The 19129-nt window shown below is 46.5% G+C and overlaps 1 protein-coding gene across 2 annotated transcripts in view; it reads right to left on the reverse strand.

Moving 5' to 3' along the window:
- Positions 1 to 313: 313 nt before the first annotated feature.
- Positions 314 to 19129, reverse strand: part of LOC129826223 (myosin-9-like) — a 34431-nt gene continuing 15615 nt past the window's right edge. For both annotated transcript variants that reach the window (XM_055886732.1, XM_055886723.1), the window contains 35 exons: positions 17562 to 17654; positions 17392 to 17455; positions 16846 to 16944; positions 16623 to 16766; positions 16444 to 16539; positions 12755 to 13026; positions 12314 to 12487; positions 11876 to 12049; positions 11646 to 11760; positions 10282 to 10469; positions 9989 to 10110; positions 9762 to 9831; positions 9492 to 9652; positions 9259 to 9367; positions 9006 to 9137; positions 8666 to 8872; positions 8433 to 8570; positions 8228 to 8351; positions 7985 to 8156; positions 7655 to 7867; positions 7178 to 7322; positions 6809 to 7015; positions 6597 to 6701; positions 6322 to 6474; positions 5937 to 6185; positions 4784 to 4996; positions 4439 to 4651; positions 4160 to 4321; positions 3896 to 4024; positions 3514 to 3602; positions 3270 to 3393; positions 2950 to 3158; positions 2646 to 2754; positions 2229 to 2401; positions 314 to 1952 (listed from right to left, as the gene is read on the reverse strand). In XM_055886732.1, the coding sequence (XP_055742707.1) occupies positions 1844 to 1952; positions 2229 to 2401; positions 2646 to 2754; positions 2950 to 3158; positions 3270 to 3393; positions 3514 to 3602; positions 3896 to 4024; positions 4160 to 4321; positions 4439 to 4651; positions 4784 to 4996; positions 5937 to 6185; positions 6322 to 6474; positions 6597 to 6701; positions 6809 to 7015; positions 7178 to 7322; positions 7655 to 7867; positions 7985 to 8156; positions 8228 to 8351; positions 8433 to 8570; positions 8666 to 8872; positions 9006 to 9137; positions 9259 to 9367; positions 9492 to 9652; positions 9762 to 9831; positions 9989 to 10110; positions 10282 to 10469; positions 11646 to 11760; positions 11876 to 12049; positions 12314 to 12487; positions 12755 to 13026; positions 16444 to 16539; positions 16623 to 16766; positions 16846 to 16944; positions 17392 to 17455; positions 17562 to 17654 (5256 nt within the window). In that variant the 3' untranslated portion in view covers positions 314 to 1843. The remainder of the gene's footprint in view (positions 1953 to 2228; positions 2402 to 2645; positions 2755 to 2949; positions 3159 to 3269; positions 3394 to 3513; positions 3603 to 3895; positions 4025 to 4159; positions 4322 to 4438; positions 4652 to 4783; positions 4997 to 5936; positions 6186 to 6321; positions 6475 to 6596; positions 6702 to 6808; positions 7016 to 7177; positions 7323 to 7654; positions 7868 to 7984; positions 8157 to 8227; positions 8352 to 8432; positions 8571 to 8665; positions 8873 to 9005; positions 9138 to 9258; positions 9368 to 9491; positions 9653 to 9761; positions 9832 to 9988; positions 10111 to 10281; positions 10470 to 11645; positions 11761 to 11875; positions 12050 to 12313; positions 12488 to 12754; positions 13027 to 16443; positions 16540 to 16622; positions 16767 to 16845; positions 16945 to 17391; positions 17456 to 17561; positions 17655 to 19129) is intronic.

The raw sequence follows: 19129 nt of genomic DNA on the forward strand, positions 1-19129 counted from the left end.
CAGTAGACACATTAACGCGAAATCCCAGCCCGTTTCAGTAAACAGCTGAGGGATGGGGCTGGAGGAATGTAACCACTCAAATTCATAGACAAAGCTACGGATGCAAGGACTGACCATCCATGATAACTTTTTTAGTTTTAACCATGTTTCGAGGCCATTTGTTTGTTTACATTTACTTTCAACTAAGCTCATAAGGAATTTGTAAATTGTATTCTTTAAGAAATCAAATAATGTAAAATGCAGCAGGTATTTTTAGGTAGTAACTGCTGATTGCCCCTATAATATGGACATAAAAATTCTCAGGAGTCAATGGTTGCAGTTTAGAAAGCCATCTTTATTGCAATAATACCAACAATTCACAACTCAAGATTTCATTTTTCAGAGCTGCAGAGAAAATGAACGGTACAAAGTTGAGATGTATTTTTTTCTCTTTTATTTTTTGCTTCCAAGTGCAAGAGAAAGAGAGAGTGATCCTTTGTCTGTTATCCATCATTAATAATAACAAATTCCTCTCACTTCCCAGCAGTGTGAGAAAAAGAGGCAACCCTGAGCACAGCCTGCAGGGGTCAGTTCACCCAGACCTAAAGCACCTTCACTCATCTACCTCACCCCATCCCTTAAATACATGGGATTAACACCTGGCCAGGCATTTCAACAGGGAGTCATTTTACCAATCTTTCTGTCAGAGAAAGTAAATATGCCATCAGGATATCATGTGATGTGTTAGACTACGGTGCTGCAAAATTGAACAACCTCCCCCTCATCCCAACATGCTTTATTCTGTTCAACCACCCCTATACCCCGCCAAGCAGTGCTCTGAGAATACAGCGTGTCGTGAGTAATAAAGTACCCCACCACCCCGTAACCGTCGCCCTGCGCATCAATAAAAACATTGATAGTAGTAAAGTAATGCATATAGAAAAATCGATACGTGGATCCAGGAAAAACAACCTTCAACAGTAGAATTTGACTGAGGCTTTAGTGTGTGTTGGCATGAATACATAGGAGCCTGCAGTTACTCTGAATTTGTCTTTTGTTTGAGCTGCATCTGCCGTCTATCAATGTCTTCATTTAATGCACAAATGCAGTGGACTATCATTTCTAATCCAGAGTCCTAAATCTCAGCGCGAAAATAAGACAACTCAGCACAAATCAAATTCTCCAATTCTTTGTGTGCTTCGTGTGCGTCTATAGATGTATCGTTTTAAGGCCGAAAGCATATTCATGTTTTAAGTACTATCTGCAGCTAAATTAATACGGTACAATTGAGCACATAAACCTCCATTATAAACTGAGGTGAGAGCGAGCAAGAGCCATAATAGACGTGTAGTACTTTCATACTTAACCATCATAAAAACTAAAGCATAGAATACAAATCTATAGATTGCGATATTACTTTGGTCCCCTCGAGTAATCCTTCTTCATTTATTTATATTTATTTCATTTGTTCTTGCTTCAGTTAGAAAAAGATCCCCAAAACAGGACTATTTCTAATGGAATGTTTCCTTACAAAAATATCATTCATTTTTATTTTTTTCCCAGAGAATGAAGCAAGAGAAAATAAATTTGGCCCACAAGTTTGTATGAGTTATGTCAGTATGGCGATTGTCTGAAGTACTGTTATATTGGCTTATATGGAATACAAGTGTACATAGATTGTCAAGTCTCCTATTAAAGAGAGACTGAGGTCTGGCTTTGAAGTATATTTACTGCCTCTAAATCATACAGTATCATGATGTTTGTGTCCCTCTAAGTGTACTTTATGTGGTATGTGTGGCTTTGTGTGTGTTGTGTATGACTGTTGCAGTTCCATCCTATGGACAGCAGGGAACTCTGATACTTTTCATTCAGTCTTGGGCTCGGGGGTCTCGCTCTTGGGCTCGCTCTCCTCGTCGCTCTCAATGCCTGCGCGGCTGACAATGCGTCGCATGGTGAAGGGGAGGTCCCCACGCCTGGAACAGAGATGGTAGAGATCAGTGATTAGGGCAGAGAGATCGTGACAGGAGCACAGCACATACCATGGAAGAGAGTCGTGAAGGGCCCCCCCCCAAAAATAAAATGGAGGCCCTCTTGAGGATATATGATCAGTAATGTAGCAGAGGGAATGTGTTTGAAAAATACATTATAAATGCAAGTATGCTGTGTAGGGTGCTAGTACAGACGGTGTCATTTACAACCGAGTCAGTGCATCAGCATTTAGTCCGGTTGGGTGATGGAGGTGTACGTACCTGAGCTTGCTCTTGAGGGTGCTGACCTCGCGGTTCATGGAGTCGGCTGACTCGGTGGCGTCCTCCAGCTCCCTTTGCAGTTTCCTGCGGTTGGCGTTGGCTCTCTGGGCCTCCTCCTCAGACTCCTCAAGCTGCCTCTTCAGCTGCTTCATACGAGAGTTCAGCTTGTCCGACTGTGTACACACACACAAGCATTAGCATCAAGTATCAAGGTGGATGCTACATATAGGTGGTGGATAGGGTGAGTTCCAAGACAACGTAAAGTACAATGAGATCTAGTGTGAAAGCTTTATGTAAATGTAGTCCATTAAATCATTCACATACATTTAAAATAGAATCACACAGGGGGAAATAGAGACTAAGTTTACTGGTGTAAAGCTGTTGGGCTTGTGTTGAAGCTTGTTTTCGAGCCCTGACCTGGTCTTTGTACTGCTCTGTGTTGCGTCTCTCGTCGTCCACCGCGAGGACGACCTCCTTTAGCTTCTTCTCTGTGCGGCGCACTAGCTTGGACGCCTGCTGCCTCTCCCTATGGAAACATACATTTGGGTCACATGACAGGCTGAAACTTCTACTTAACTTCTCCATGGCTTGTGGGATTTTCACCATCTGATCTCACCCATGCTGCAATTTCAGTAATTTTATGCATTATGGAGAGCACAGGAGATGTGGGTTATCTGAATGAGGATGCAGGTGGTCTAAGGTCAGGCTCAGACCCACTCACCTGGTCTCGATGTCCACCTGCTCCTCCAGCTGGGCGATCTTGGCCTCCAGGGCGGCAATAGTGGCCTTGTACTTGGACTTGACGGTTCCCTCCAGCTCCTGCAGCTTCAGCTTCAGCTCCTTGTTCTGGCGCTCCTGCTGGGAGCGGGCCCCCTCCAGGCGCTGGGAAGTACTGCGCTCTGCCGTCAGCTCCACAGTCATCTGGTCAGTCTGACAGAGACAGGGGGTTAAACTGCCTGACCCACCTTATCATTAGAAGTACACTATCCCAGTCTGTACACATGGGGCATGAAAGTCAATTGCCGTCCTTGGCTGTCCTACCTGCAGCAGAGCTCTCTTCAGCCTATCGTTGACCAGCTCAGTGTTACACTGCTCCTCCTCCAGCTCCTCCTCCAGCTGTGCGATACGAGCCTCCAGTCTCCTTTTCTCCTCGGCAATCAGAGCACTGAGGGGAAGAGGAAAGGGGGGAAAGAAAGATGAGGGGGAGAGAGGAGGGATAGACATTTAGGTCATTAGAAGCAGAGATAAACAGTAGGTTATGAAAGCTTTTGAAAATGGTTCCTACTTCTTGGCGGCCTGGTTGTTGATCTCATCCTGCAGCTCGTCTCTCTCTTGCTGGGCCTGTCTCTTTACACGCTCTGCAGAAGCCAGCTCCTGGGGGGGGGGCGGGGGGGTGGAGTGTGTCAGAACCAAAGCGTGTGCATGGGAGTGGGCCAAATCCTAACTTGAGATAAGCTCTCATAACTAACTTTCCACATTAATCATGATTTCAGTGGAGGATTTGTGCAAAAGTTTGAGAAGTGCAAATACAGTTTCTCACAGTAAAATTTATAAAGAGCTACAGAAGTAGGTTTTGTATTGTTTGGGAGGGCGAGGTGTCAGGTGAGAATAAACCGAGAAACTAGTGTGAGACGCTTAGGTGAGGGGCAGCAGCAGGGCAGACTGACCTCTGTCATCTGGATCATGTCGGCCTCCATGCTCTTGAGCTTCTTCTCGTTCTCCTTGGCCTGGGCCATGATCTCGTCTCTGGACATACGAGTGTCCTCCAGCTCCCTCAGCAGCTCCTTCATCTGGGCCTGGTGGAGAGGGAGAGGTTCAAAGCATATTTCTATCAAACTATTCACCATCTGCATGCATCTTGATTAGAATAGAATGTGGTCATGGTATAAGAACAATAGTCAGAAGCTGGTGATAATTTAATTGGTTGTTACCTGGAGCTTCTTAAGCTGTTTGAGGGCCTCATCACGGTTCTTGTTGGCCATGTCGATGGCTGCCTCCAGCTCCTTCAGGTCCAGCTCCAGCTTCTTACGGCCTGCCACGGCAACAGAGCGCTGCTTCCTCTCATCCTCCAACTCCAACTCCATCTCCCGCACCTGAGGACCAGAGCGATTCAAGTTTTCAATCACTGGACTACATGTCCCATCATGCATTAGACATAATACAGTAAGGAACCACTACCGACAAAGTTACAGCTGTAGCTACTAGTATACCTGTTTGACCAGCTGTCTCTTCTTCTCCTCGCCCATCTCATCTCGTCCTGCCAGGTCTCTCTCGTATTGGGCCTTCATGGCCTGCATGTTGACCTCCAGACGCAGCTTGGCGTCCTCCGTGGCCTGCAGCTCGTCCTCCAGCTCCTCCAGCTGAGTTCTCATCTCCTCCAGCTGCTGCTCCATGCCACGCTTGGACTTCTCTAGCTCGTGTACCTGAAGGACAATAGTGGAGATTGTGATGGGAAATAGGACTTTGGGACCAGTATGAAAACAGAGGATTTGAATTGATTTCTACCTAGAACAATTCACCCCCCCCCCCAAAAAAATGAAACTAGGCTGTCTTACACTCTTGCCGACGTCATCCTTGGAAGAGACCAGGTCCTCCATCTCAGCACGGAGCAGCTTGTTGGCGCGGTCCATCTCATCCTTCATGTCAATGAGGGATTCCAGCTCGCGGGTCAGAGCCAGGGCCCGGGTCTCCTTTTCCCTGGCCTCAGCCTCAGCCTTGTCCCTCTCCTCAGCATAGCGGCATGAGATGGTCTTCTCCTCAGCCAGCATCTAGAAGTAAAACGGAGGAATGTCATACTATACTTCAAGACCCAGATTTTTCTCTAATAGTTATGGATCTTCAGAATCAACTCTTCCAAGTAGTTTACCCCCCCAGTTTGAGTGAATTGTTGACAGTAACCAGGTTTCCTAGAACCTTCACGCGAGTAAAGTACATGTCTGGTAAATAAAAGATTTAAAAAAAAGTGACAACAGGCCTGATGGAAACAGCAAATCTGTCGACAACTCAAAATACACTAGACAAGATGGGATCTTTTTGTGTCTAAAATGAATTATGCAAGAAATGGCGAAACATCTTTATGCACAAATGTTGATATAGTAACCAGCATATCGAAGTAAACTTTGAGTAACGCAATGACGTGTGGTCCTCCCACTACGACTCGGGAAAGCATACAGTTTTACTAGGTTAGATTAAATAAGTTGGGATGAATTTCACAGGGTGGTGAAAGTGCATAGTAATGAGCTTGATGCTCCTTTCCAATAAATATTGAGGGTCTTATTCTGGTGACATGGTCGATGCTTGGCTGCCGTTTAACAAATAAAAATCTTAACTCTGTCCATAATAATCTTTTGTAGGCAGCTTACCCGCACTGTATCGGCGAGCTGTTGGCTAAAGCTCCCGTATCAAGGCCAGAGCGGGCAGATTCGTTGTAGAACGCACCCCCAAAAACCAGTAGTACAGTTGAAAATTTCATGAAAACCCATTTAACATAATTTTCTTTTTCCCCCCCTCGGTACATGGGAATTTACCCACAAAAGTTATTTTTATGTGCACCATGTCATCACGTACAGCCTTTGATTCACAACAAGTCAATTTGATGGAAACATCTCTGCTGGTAAAATGCATATATTGTTTTTATGCAGATTTTTGAATATTTGCATGAAAATCTATCACCAATTGGATGGAAACCTAGCTAGTGTTACTACTAACCTGGTCGAACTTCTTCTGCTTCTTCTCCAGGTTGGTTACGATCTGTCTGAGGTGGTCCTGGTCCACCACCATGTCGTCCAGCTCCTGCTGCAGACGAGTCTTGGTCTTGTCCAATTTCTCAAAGGCACTGCACTTCTCCTCCATCCGCTGGCCGAGCCCCTCCAGGTCCCTCTGCAGCCTCTTCTTCCCCTCCTCTGCGCTCTCCAGACAGCCCGCCTCCTGCTCAGACTTCTTCTTAATCTCTGCCAACTATAGGGGGACACCGCTTGTCACTCAAACATTGTGGTGCGGTTTATGGTTCTAGTGATGTGTTGAACAAAAACAGTCTAATAGCACATTTGCATCAATCCAATGTTAAGGTGTATGTTGCTGTAAGTGTGTGTACCTGAGCCTGCACGGTGAGCAGCTGCTTCTCCACGTTCCTCTTCCCCTCCTCCTCCTCTTCCAGCTGTTCTCTCAGAGTGTTCTGTTCATCCTCCAGCTGACGCAGACGAGTGCCCATGGACAGCTTCTGACGAGTCTCCTCCTGTAGCAGCTCCTGTATGTAGAAGAGAAAGACCGGCACAGTTATAGCAGCTTAATGACTGAGCTTTTACAACCATGACAAAACTAGTGCAATATTGAATACCTGGATCTGTTGTAGTCTATGGAGTACTGTACCTGCACATCCTGCAGCTGAGACCCCACAGTAGAGCAGTCCTTGGACGCTTTGATGGACTTACCCTCCACCTCACTGAGCAAGCCATTGACAGTCTCCAACTCAGCCTGGGGAGGAACACAAGAACCAAAATAGTCATCAACACGGGCCTTACAGCTAGTGTACAGGCCATATGCTCCAAATCGTACCTGAAAGGAAATGAATAGTACTGTACCTGCATCTTGGCCACTCTCTCTGCCAGCTCAATCCTCTGGCGCTCGCTCTCTCCGTGTTTGACCTGTAGCTCTTGGACCTGGCCCTCAGCCTTCTTCCTGCGGTGCTCAGAGTCTCCCTTCCCCTGCATCAGGGTCTGCAGCTCAATGGCCAGCTCGTTACGCTCACTCTCCAGGGCCTGCTTAGTCTTGTCCACCGACACCTTGTTCTGTTAGGGGAGGGGGGACAAAACACCAGGGGTCAGTGCATGTACAGATGCTGTAATACACAGGAATTATTGAGGGTGTGTGTGTATATAATATAATATATATATATATATATATATATATAAATAAATATAAATATATAAATATATATATAAATAACTCACTCTCTTGGCCTGCTCCAGTTGCTCGTTGAGCTCGTCAAAGGCCTGGCTATGTTTCAGTCTCATCTCCACCACCTGCTGCTCGTGGACCTTGGCTTCATCCTCTAGAACCTTCTTCAGCTGGTTCACCTCAGTCTCACGCTTTGTCCTGACAGACAGAAGTAAAGAAACAAAGGAAAGAGGGAATTGGAAATTGTCCGATTGTGCGCTAAGCTAAATACTGGGAAACAAGGAAAATAAACAAATTTGAGAGTCTATGAGAATTGTCAACAACTCATTAAATAATTTTTCTAGAAGGTCAACATGAAGGCATCTAAACAGCATCCACTATGTGTCATCTTATTTCACAATAACCAGTTTCATTGAAACACAGTAGCCTATATCACTATATCATTGTGTTTACTTGATAGCTACCTACACAAATAGCTAGCTAGAACAAAGTGTTAAGATTTAAAAAAAATAATTTAAAAGATTTAAAACCTGAGCTCTTGCTGGGCAGCGGTGGAGTCCAGTGTGTCCTCCAGCTCAGTCTTGAGGGCCTCCAGCTCCTCTCCCAGGTCCCTGCGGTTCTTCTCAGCCTTGGTGCGTGCGGCCCTCTCTAGCTCCAGGTCCTCCTGCAGCTCAGACAGCTGGGCTTCCATCTCCCGGATCTTCTTTTGGGCCAAGTTCTTCTGGGCTGCCTCCTCCTCAATCCTGAGGGGAGGAGAGGGAAAATGGAGGGTGTTATAACACGAAAATACAATTTACAGAGTGATCACACTAAAGCCATTATGTATGTATGTGACTGCAGAGATCTTGTAGAGATCCCACCTGGCCAGGGCTGCCTGCAGCTCCTCCTCCTTCTTGGCCAGCTGGGCGCGGAGCTCAGCGATCTGGGCCTGCAGCTCAGCTATCTGGTCAAGGAGATCAGTAGAGTCTCCCTCCAGCTTACGCCGGTTCTTCTCCAGCTCCTGACGGCCCTTCTCCTCCCTGCGCAGGCGGTCTAATAGAGATGGAGAAAGTGTTAAGGAGAAATATAAGCAACTTGGTCAACATGGTGTGTGCTCCACCTACCCTCTAGGTCAGTGATCATGGCCTCGTGTTTGTTCTTGAGTTTCTGAAGGCTCTTGGACTTCTCCTCCTCCTCAGTCAGGTTAGAGGTGAACTCAGAGATACGCTCCTCCATTAGCTTTTTCTCCTGTGGGAGACACACAACCAGGAGTTCACAACATAATTGTATCCATCCACACACCTGTCTGCCCATTGGTTGTATACGGACCTTCATGAGTTTGTTGTTCTGGTCTTCAATAACCATGACGTCCTCCTCCATCTTCTTCAGCTTGGAGTCTGTGGTCACCTTCTCCAGCTGCAGCCTCTGCCTGGCAGCCTCCTCCTCATCTAACTGCTGCTCCAGGTCCTACACACACACACACAGGAGAGGAAAGAGTTAGTACAGTGTGTACCTGCCATGCTGCACACAAAGTTTGTGTTGGTTTGTGTGTGTGTCCTCACCGTGATGTTCTGCTGCATCTTCTTCTTCTCTGTCTGCAGATGTGTGGCTCTCTCCTCCTCCTCCTCCACTCTGGCCTCCAGGTCATGAAGGATCTCCTCCAGCTCCTGCTTCTTAGCGGCCAGACGGGCTCTCATCTCCTCAGCCTCGGCACACAACTCAGTCTCAGCCTGCAGCTGCTCCTGCAGGGCCTGCTTCTCGGCACTCAACTGGGAGAGACAGACAATATGGTGTTACGGGTTCATGAATGCATTTTCAAGTTAGCTTGAGCAATTATTGTTTCATTATAAAATCAACATGTCACTTCAGGGCTGGTTCAGTGATGGAGGGCCTCCATGTTACCTGGTGCTGTTTGACCTCCATCTCCTGCAGCTGTATCTCAGCATACTCCTGCCTCTCCTTCACCTTGCTCAACTCATCATCCTTGGCCTGCATCTCCTCCTCCTGCCTGCTCACCTGCAGCAGGGGCTTCACCTGGGGGAGAGGGACAGTTCAGAGGAGAAGAGAACGGCAGTTATACGCCAGTATTCCCCGGGGTTTGGCTGAGTCGAGTAGCATTGTATTGGAACAACATTAGCATAAGTATAATGTGTACCTTGGTGAAGAGTCTCCACCACTGCCAGTTCCTGAGTTTGAGGTAGGCTGAACAGTTCCTCTGGATCACCTTCATGGCGGTCAGCTGCTGCTGTCTCCTGGCAAAGGACCTGCAGAGCAAGCGGAGAGAGCGAGAAACACTTTGGTATCTTCTAAATACAGTTATAAGACATGAATCAGAACGTTTCCACTGCAGCCATATGATAGACAGTTGGAGTCAGGGGGTCTCCTTACTTGCGGGCCACGTAGCCTCTGCACCAGGCCTGGAAGCTGATGATGACGTCAGTGATCTTCATGTCTCTCTCCTCCTCCAGGTGAGCCAGCACTCCAGCCCTGAAGAACACCTTACTCTGACCAATCCTGAACAGGTTGGGATCAAGCTCCAGGCTTTTGATCTGACAGAAGGAGGGTGAGGTATACAATCAGCTAAACTGACAACATTCATCTTCTTATTCTAAATGAGTGACAATGTTGTAGAACAAGATAATAATACCCCTCTCTTACCATGAGCACACAGGCCTGCTTGCCATCCATGAAGCCCTTGGGGATGGAGTTGGGAGTGAGGATCTCATACCTTAGAGAGACAAAAAAGTAAATGCATGGATCATCAGTTGGACTCAACTCACTAAAAGCAACATACACAGCATGATGCAACAATAATAGGAGGTTAAGTTGGGGAACTGGTGAAAATAGACATTTGTATACAGCGACAATGGGAGTGTTTACGGTACCTCTGTCTGAACTCCTGGAAGACGATACGGTTGGGGAAGCCCTGTCTGCAAATACGAATCCCCTCCAGAACACCATTACACCTCAGCTGGTCCAGAACCAGGTGGGGGTCTAGCTTACCAGCCTGTAAGGGAGGGAAGAAAAGGAACATGTTTAGATATGTAAATAAAAAAAGCTGCCAAGAGAACACCACTAGCATAAGCTGTGGGTGCCTATGTTGCGTACTGTGTTTGAGGGCATCTTGAGAGAAACTATTGTTTGGATGTTTTCACTGGTGGAGTTGATCTACTGGTACCTTCTTCTCGTGGTTGGGGATGATGCAGCGGACGAAGTTGGGGTTGGTGTTCCTCAGAGTGGCCATGAGCTTGGACAGCTGCTCCTTGTAAAGCTGGCCCACCGTGCGGAACATGCCCTTACGGGTCTTAAAGGCACCAGGCATCTCAGACATCCCTGCAACCTTATCCAGGCCCACGATACGATCCACTGAGAGGGGGAAGACGGAGAGAAGAAAAAGAGGAGAGGAGAAAGGGTGACGTGAGATAGGAGGCTTTCACATTTGAGGATATCCAACCAGGCAAACTTCACAGTGAAAACAAACCACAACATTAAACACATGAAGCAGAGTATAATGGCAATAGGGGGATCCCATCTCTCCATGTGGGATGGCGAGAGAGATGACTGACGGGTTCAAAACCAGTGATACCACAACACTGGGTGAAAGCAGAGAAGATAAATACAGTAGGAAGGGGGATTTGCGGAATGAGAGGGGTCACAAAATGCCAGTGAAGCGTGGGGGGAGGAGGGAATCACACTAGAACAAGACGCAACTCGATGCAGTGAGTGAAGGGTGTGTGTGTGTAGGTAACTGCTTACAATATGCGACCATCTTAATATGTAAATATGTGGTGCGAACCGACATACTATGTGGAAATCAACGTTTGTGACAAACTGTGCATTTGTGGGCATGTTTTTATTGGTGACGACGGAACCAAACCCATGCAGTATATACCCATTGCTGCAGTACCCATGAGCAACACCAGGGGTCCCAAACCACACTATTACAGAGGGAGAGAAGGAGAGGAGAGTCCAATGAAAGAGCAACAAGTGGTAGATCTCACTGCACACAGAGCTGGGGGGGGGGGGGGCAGTCATTACACCCCTTGTTAAAAAATAGATCTGATAAATCAACATTGAGCCACAGGGAAAACAGGGTATGAGTACAGGATAAAAACATAGGCAGTTGATGCTGAGATGAGGGAAAGGTTCATATTCATGTGAACAGAAGGATGAGCAGAATTGGAGTAAATAAAGGAGACTGAAATGATGAAAAAGAAAGTCACCTGAATCTGAGTGGAGAAAAGGAAACCGCTGATAAAAATAGGCTCTCTGAGACCTCTGTACCTCTGAGACCCAGTAAGAGGGAGAATAACAGACGAAAATGGGCCGTACAGAGGAGCAGATGGATAGAAACCAAAACAGAGTGAACGGGTAAGAACAAAGGTCCAGACACCAGACATTGGATACGAGACAAGAGAGAAAAGTGGATATGAGACAGGAAGAGACCCTTCACTGAAAACATAGCAGCAATTCCCAGCATGAAGGTTAATCCACTTAAGTCTGTTCTTCTTTCTGGTTGCTAACTCCATATCATGCACTCACCGTCCTTCCACAGTTCAGACACAAACTTGTCAGTGGACTGGTTGAGCAGCGTGGCCACGTTGTCGTTCAGAGGGTCCATGTTCTTCATCAGCCACTCGTCAGCCTTGTAGTCCACCTGAGGAGACGGCACACCATACAGACAATAGTATTACACAAGGTTTGCCTGGTACATGTCCAAGGGCACACAGTTTAAGCAGTCTAAACTTAGTCTTCATTACTGGTCCGTTTACCTTCCCGGCGTAGTGAATGATGCAAAAGTCAGCCTCATCTTTCAGTTTCTTGGGCTTGTGGAACTTGGAGTGGGTGCCTTGCTCCTGCAGGACCTTCTCCACAAAGCTCTTGTCAGTGGCTTTGGGGAACCAGCACTCCTCATCCAAAAGGGCCAGGATACCAGGGGGGCTAGCCTGAGGGAGAGCAGAGAACAAGGCTTACAGGGAGACCAGGGAGCCTGGAGGGGCAGCATAGCATGGGACTGAACTGAAGGAGATGGAGGGAGGAGGAGAGAGAACGGGAGGTGGCAGGTGGAGAGATATGGGAGAAAGTGATGAGACTGTAGGAAGTGAGAGGTTAACCAGGAGTTACATACAGGGAAGGGTGGAGTGAGAAAGGGAGTATACAGTACATGATTAAAGGTAGGGAGATACAAAGGGTCAGAGGGGTAGACTCACAGGCTTCTCAATGAGGTCGATGCAGGGCTGCAGGTCCAGGCCGAAGTCGATGAAGCTCCACTCGATGCCCTCCCTCTGGTACTCCTCCTGCTCCAGGATGAACATGGTGTGGTTGAACAGCTGCTGCAGCTTCTCGTTGGTGTAGTTGATGCACAGCTGCTCAAATGAGTTCAGCTAGAGGAGAAAGAGAAAATGTCAGAAAGTGCATTCACCATCATGAACAAATACTAAGAGGCTCAAGTGTCTATTTGTCCCCTTTTCCTAATCTGCAGTGATGTGAAAGAACTAGACAGGTGAAAACAGATTCCCTGTAGGCATCCACCCCCATCTGTCTTTCTAGATAAGAGGAAGTGGCGAGAGAAGAGGAAATCACGTTAAACAAATATACCCTCTGGGTCTTACTCAAGACATTGTAATCGCTTTGGTCTCTCTCCAGTTTACCTCAAAGATCTCAAAGCCAGCGATGTCCAGGATGCCGATGAAGGAGGCTCCCTGTCTCTTGGTCTTATCCAGGGCTTTGTTGATCCTCATCACCAGCCAGCGGAACATCCTCTCGTAGGTGGCCTTGGCCAGGGCCTCCACTGCAAACTCAGCCTGTTCCTGGGTCTGGGCCTTCTGCACGTAGTCCCTGCCCACCTTGATACGGGGGGACAGGATGGCACGGGTGAAGTCTGTCACGCTCATGCCCATCAGGTGGCACACCTTCTGAGCAGCTGTGACAGGTAGGGACGGGGGACAGAGAGACAAGACATAGGTGTGAGAGGGAGGGATCCCCCCAGGGAATAACAGTTTGATGCCTACAGGAGTGCATGGAACTAGACTTTGAAACCAAAAATAAATCACTTCTAAGCTCGCTTTGAGGCAAGCAACACTGATGCATGCATGAGAGCATCAGCTGTTCCGGACGACCGTGTGATTACGCAGCCGACGTGAGTAAGACCTTTAAACAGCATTCACAAGGGTGCGGGGCCAGACGGATTACCAGGACGTGTGCTCCGGGCATGTGCTGACCAACTGGCAGGTTTCTTCACCGACACTTTCAACATGTCCCTGATTGAGTCTGTAATACCAACATGTTTCAAACAGACCACCATAGTCCCTGTGCCCAAGAACACGAAGGCAACCTGCCTAAATGACTACAGACCCGTAGCACTCACGTCCGTAGCCATGAAGTGCTTTGAAAGGCTGGTAATGGCTAACATCAACACCATTATCCCAGAAACCCTAGACCCACTCCAATTTGCATACCACCCAAACAGATCCACAGATGATGCACTCTATTGCACTACACACTGCCCTTTCCCACCTGGACAAAAGGAACACATATGTGAGAAAGCTATTAATTGACTACAGCTCAACTTTCAACACCATAGTACCCTCAAAGCTCATCACTACGCTAAGGATCCTGGGAACTAAACACCTCCCTCTGCAACTGGATCCTGGACTTCCTGACGGGCCGCCCCCAGGTGATGAAGGTAGGTAACACATCTGCCACACTGATCCTCAACACTGGAGCCCCCCAGGGGTGCGTGCTCAGTCCCCTCCTGTACTCCCTGTTCACCCACAACTGCATGGCTAGGCATGACTCCAACACCATCATTAAGTTTGCAGACGACACAACAGTGGTAGGCCTGATCGACGACGAGACAGCCTATAGGGAGGAAGTCAGAGACCTGGCCGGGTGGTGCCAGAATGACAACCTATCCCTCAACTTAACCAAGACTAAGGAGATGATTGTGGACTATAGGAAAAGGAGGGCCGAGCACGCCCCCATTCTCATCGACAGGGCTGTAGTGGAGCAGGTTGAGAGCTTCAAGTTCCTTGGTGTCCAAACTAGAATAGTCCAAACTAGAGGTCGACCGATTAATCGGAATGGCCGATTTAAAGTTTTCATAACAAATCGGTATTTTTGGACACCGATTTGACGATTGAATATATATATATTTTTTTATTTAACTAGGGAAATTGTCCCGTCTCTTGCGTTCCGTGCAAGCAGTCAGGGTATATGCAGCAGTTTGGGCCACCTGGCTCAATGCGAACTGTGTGAAGTCCATTTATTCCTAACAAAGGCCATAATTAATTTGCCAGAATTGTACATAATTATGACATAACATTGAAGGTTGTGCAATGTAACAGCAATATTTAGACTTAGGGTTGCCACCCGTTAGATAAAATACGTAACGGTTCCGTATTTCACTGAAAGAATAAACGTTTTGTTTTCGAAATTATACTTTCCGGATTCGACCATATTATTTCTGTGTGTTATAATTAAGTCTATGATTTGATAGAGCAGTCTGACTGAGCGGTGGTAGGCAGCAGCAGGCTTGTAAGCATTCATTCAAACAGCACTTTCGTGCGTTTGCCAGCAGCTCTTCACAATTCTTCAAGCATTGCGCTGTTTATGACTTCTAGCCTATCAACTCCCGAGATTACGCTGGTGTAACCGCTATGAAATGGCTAGCTAGTTAGCGGGGTGCGCGCTAATAGCGTTTCAAACGCTCTGAGACTTGGAGTGGTTGTTCCCCTTGCTCTGCATGGGTAACGCCGCTTCGAGGGTGGCTGTTGTCGATGTGTTCCTGTTTCGAGCCCAGGTAGGGGCGAGGAGAGGGACGGAAGCTTTACTGTTACACTGGCAATACTAAAGTGCCTATAAGAACATCCAATAGTCAAAGGTATATGAAATATAAATCGTATAGAGAGAAATAGTCCTATAATTCCTATAATAACTACAACCTAAAACTTCTTACCTGGGAATATTGAAGACTCATGTTAAAAGGAACCACCAGCTTTCATATGTTCTCATGTTCTGAGCAAGGAACTTAAACATTAGCTTTCTTACATGGCACATATTGCACTTTTACTTTCTCCAACACTTTGTTTTTGCATTATTTAAAACAAATTGAACAGGTTTCATTATCTATTTGAGGCTAAATTGATATTATTTATGTATTATATTAAGTTAAAATAAGTGTTCATTCAGTATTGTTGTAACTGTCATTTTCACAAATATATATATAAATATTTTTAAAAATTAAATCTGCATCGGCTTTTTTTGGTCCTGCAATAATCGGTATCGGCGTTGAAAAATCATAATCGGTTGACCTCTAGTCCAAACACACAAAGACAGTCGTGAAGAGGGCACGACAAAGCCTATTCCCCCTCGGGAAACTAAAAATATTTGGCATGGGTCCTGAGATCCTCAAAAGGTTCTACAGCTGCAACATCGAGAGCATCCTGACTGGTTGCATCACTGCCTGGTACGGCAATTGCTCGGCCTCCGACCGCAAGGCACTACAGAGTGTAGTGAGTACGGCCCAGTACATCACTGGGGCTAAGCTGCCTGCCATCCAGGACCTCTATACCAGGCGGTGCCAGTGGAAAGCCCTAAAAATTGTCAAAGATCCCAGCCACCCGTCAGACTTCTCTACTACCACATGGCAAGCGGTACCGGAGTACCAAGTCTAGGACAAAAAGGCTTCTCAACAGTTTTTACCCCCAAGCCATAAGACTCGAACAGGTAATCAAATGGCTACCCGGACTATTTGCACTGTGTGCCCCCCCCAACCCCTCTTTTACGCTGCTGCACTCTGTTATTCATATATGCATAGTCACTTTAACTATACATTCATGTACATACTACCTCAATTAGCCCAACCAACCACTGCTCCCTGCACATTGGTTAACCAGGCTATCTGCATTGTGTCCCACCACCCACCAACCCCTCTTTTATGTTACTGCTACTCTCTGTTCATCATATATGCATAGTCACTTTAACCATATCTCCATGTACATACTACCTCAAATCAGATCGACTAACCGGTGTCTGTATGTAGCCTCCCTACTTTTATAGCCTCGCTACTGTTATTTTTCACTGTTGCTTTTATTTCTTTACTTACCCATTGTTCACCTAATACCTTTTTTGCACTATTGGTTAGAGCCTGTAAGTAAGCATTTCACTGTAAGGTCTACCTACACCTGTTGTATTTGGCTCACGTGACAAATAAACTGGTTTGATTTAAAAATTCTGGTGGACTGATAGGTGTATAATCTGCTGGTCAGTAGAGTGTAATTGACAGATACTAGGATCTCCTTTTTAGGATCAAACCAGCCCAAATAAAGGTTTTCTGTACCTGTGTCGTCAGGCATGGAGGCCTGGTCTGAATGGCGCTCCTTCTTAAAGCTCATGTTGCCCAGCTGGAGCACGGAAGACACCACCTTCAGCAGACCTGCATGAGGAGACAAGAGGTTAGAGTCACACCCCCCCAAAATAAACCAGTGAGAGGGTAGTGTGTCCCGTCCTCCCCCTCACCAATCTGCTCGTCCTCTGGAATGCCCATGATCCTAAAGGCCTCCAGGGTCTCGGTGAACAGGTCCTTATCCTGCTGGCCAGGGATGGTCACGTTTCCATTGACCAGGAAGCGGTAGTTGTTGTAGCCCTCCAGACACAGCTCGGCTGAGGGGGGCACAGAGTCATTACATCTGATACGCACAGTTAGCTGTACTTGATAAAGGTGATAACGAAGGAGGCTTACAGCGCAGTTTGTCTCCAGCACCAGTGAGCATGTAATAGAAGACATGGAAGGTCCTCTCGTCTTTGGCCTGGCGGATGGCACGGGACTTCTCCAGCAGGTCTGGTGGTCAGACCGTCAAGGAGCCACTCATTCAGACTGGATTGTGAGCTTCTGCTGGCCGGGGCAAGTGTGTGTGACTTATTTGTCTAGTTTACTGTAAAGACTAACCGAGAGGTGTCTGGAGTTAAACTACACTTCAATCTATAGCCCACAGAATATTTATTTAACTAGGCAAGTCAGTTAAGAACAAACTCTTATTTCCATCGACAGCCTACCCCGGCCAGACCCCAACCTGGATGACTCTGGGCCAATTGTGCGCCGCCCTATGGGACTTCCAAACACGGCCGGTTATGATACAGCCTGGATTCGAACCAGGGTGTCTGTAGTGACGCCTCTAGGGACTGAGATGCAGTGCCTTAGACCGCTGCGCCACTCAGGACCCCAAACGTTTGTATATTTCAAATGAGGGAGTGAATTTCATTGTGGTTAACATAGTATGAAGGATACAGGTTTCAATGTTGGCCCCCACGATGTATCCGTTGACATCGAAGTTAATCCTGATGAATTTTCCCTGGGAGAGAGAGAGAACATAGTGAATGACTAAGGAAGCAGGAAATACTTGTGCAACAGAAAAATAACAAGCATCACTAAGAGATAAAAAATAAAAAAGGTCTTACGAATCGGGAAGAGTTGTCGTTCTTGACAGTCTTGCCGTTTCCAAAGGCCTCCAGGATGGGGTTAGCTTGCAGCAGCTGCTTCTCCAGCTCACCCTAGAGGACAAACACAGAACCTCGCCATCAACCAATGACTTTATCCCATTGGATTCTTTAAACCACCACCTCCTTATAAGGACGCATCTAGATCAGTACAAATTCTATATTGACACTAACAGGACATGCCATTTGTCATTTCTCAGCAGTGGGATCAAACTGAATACCTTTGGTGATTCCAATGGATGATTCATAGTCACGCATTGTGAGAACTACAGTCATCTGCTTTTCATTTACTCCAGTTTCACTTCATTGTGAGGATTTCAGTTGTTTAAACATTTGATTTGTGTTTGGATGTTCCCTTTTTACGCCCAAGTCCATCATTTAATCATAAGTCGTAAGATAATTCACACAACTGCATTACCTTACTTATGGAGAAAATAAAACAAACTGCATGCAGACCATTGAATATCACAACACCAAGGAACACATACACAAGTACACAATACCCCCACACATAGCGCAGTGTTAGTGCCCACACCTTGACACCCAATGGACGACCCTGTGGCCCTCATCAGTAACCCTTCACCCAGAGTAACCCCCAGACCCCATGCAGAGAACTGACTGTCAACATTCACTACACTGACATGACGTATACACAACCCCTACAGCCAGAAATCTGTACATAGTTCACACTGAGCTCTACTTCAGACTGTTGTTGTACAGGTAAATCCATGCACATGACTCCATCTAAAACGCCACTACAGTGAATTTCAATTTTAAAATACCTATACATGGACAGGAAAGCCTTGAAGAGTCTGCTACAGCTGAGGCTGTGTCAACATGTGAGGAGCTTGGTGCATATTGGGTTGAAATCACTTCAATCCACACAATAAAAATACACACTCACACTAATATTCTTACATAGCCTAGCAGTTAAGAGGTTGGCCAGTAACCGAAAGGTTGCTGGTTCGAATCCCCAAGCGACTAAGTGTAACATCTGTCAATGTGCCCTTGAGCAAGGCACTAACACCAATTGCTCCTGTAACTCTTCCTGGATAAGAATGTCTGCTAAAATGACTCAAATGTTAAAAATGTAGCTGCTATAGTAGTGGCTTTGTCAATGTTATCAATCTGAGGAGCTCGCTGAACCTTTTTCCTGAATCGTCAAGGACAATATTAGTTTAAAACCAATCCCTAACTAATCCTATACATTACACCACTATGAGGCTTTAAACGGTAGTAAGGAGCAGGGAATAATGGATGTGACCGGTATGAAGCATCCCCAGTGAACGAACACACAATTAGTCCACTGGCATCACAATGCACACGGCAACTCAGTGAGTTTGTCCAGAGATCTTTAAAATGGTGTGGACAAAGTGAGAAATGGAGGGGGAACTGAGAGAACGTTGACCAGATCTCTGAACAGACACACTGGAACACACACACACAGCAAGCAGACATGGAGTCGTAAACACATCAAGCACACTTCTGGAACCACCAGGGGGAAAACAAAGGATCAACAGCGTTATGCA

This window comes from Salvelinus fontinalis, chromosome 2, assembly GCF_029448725.1.
Source record: "Salvelinus fontinalis isolate EN_2023a chromosome 2, ASM2944872v1, whole genome shotgun sequence".
NCBI classification, from domain to species: Eukaryota; Metazoa; Chordata; class Actinopteri; order Salmoniformes; family Salmonidae; genus Salvelinus; species Salvelinus fontinalis.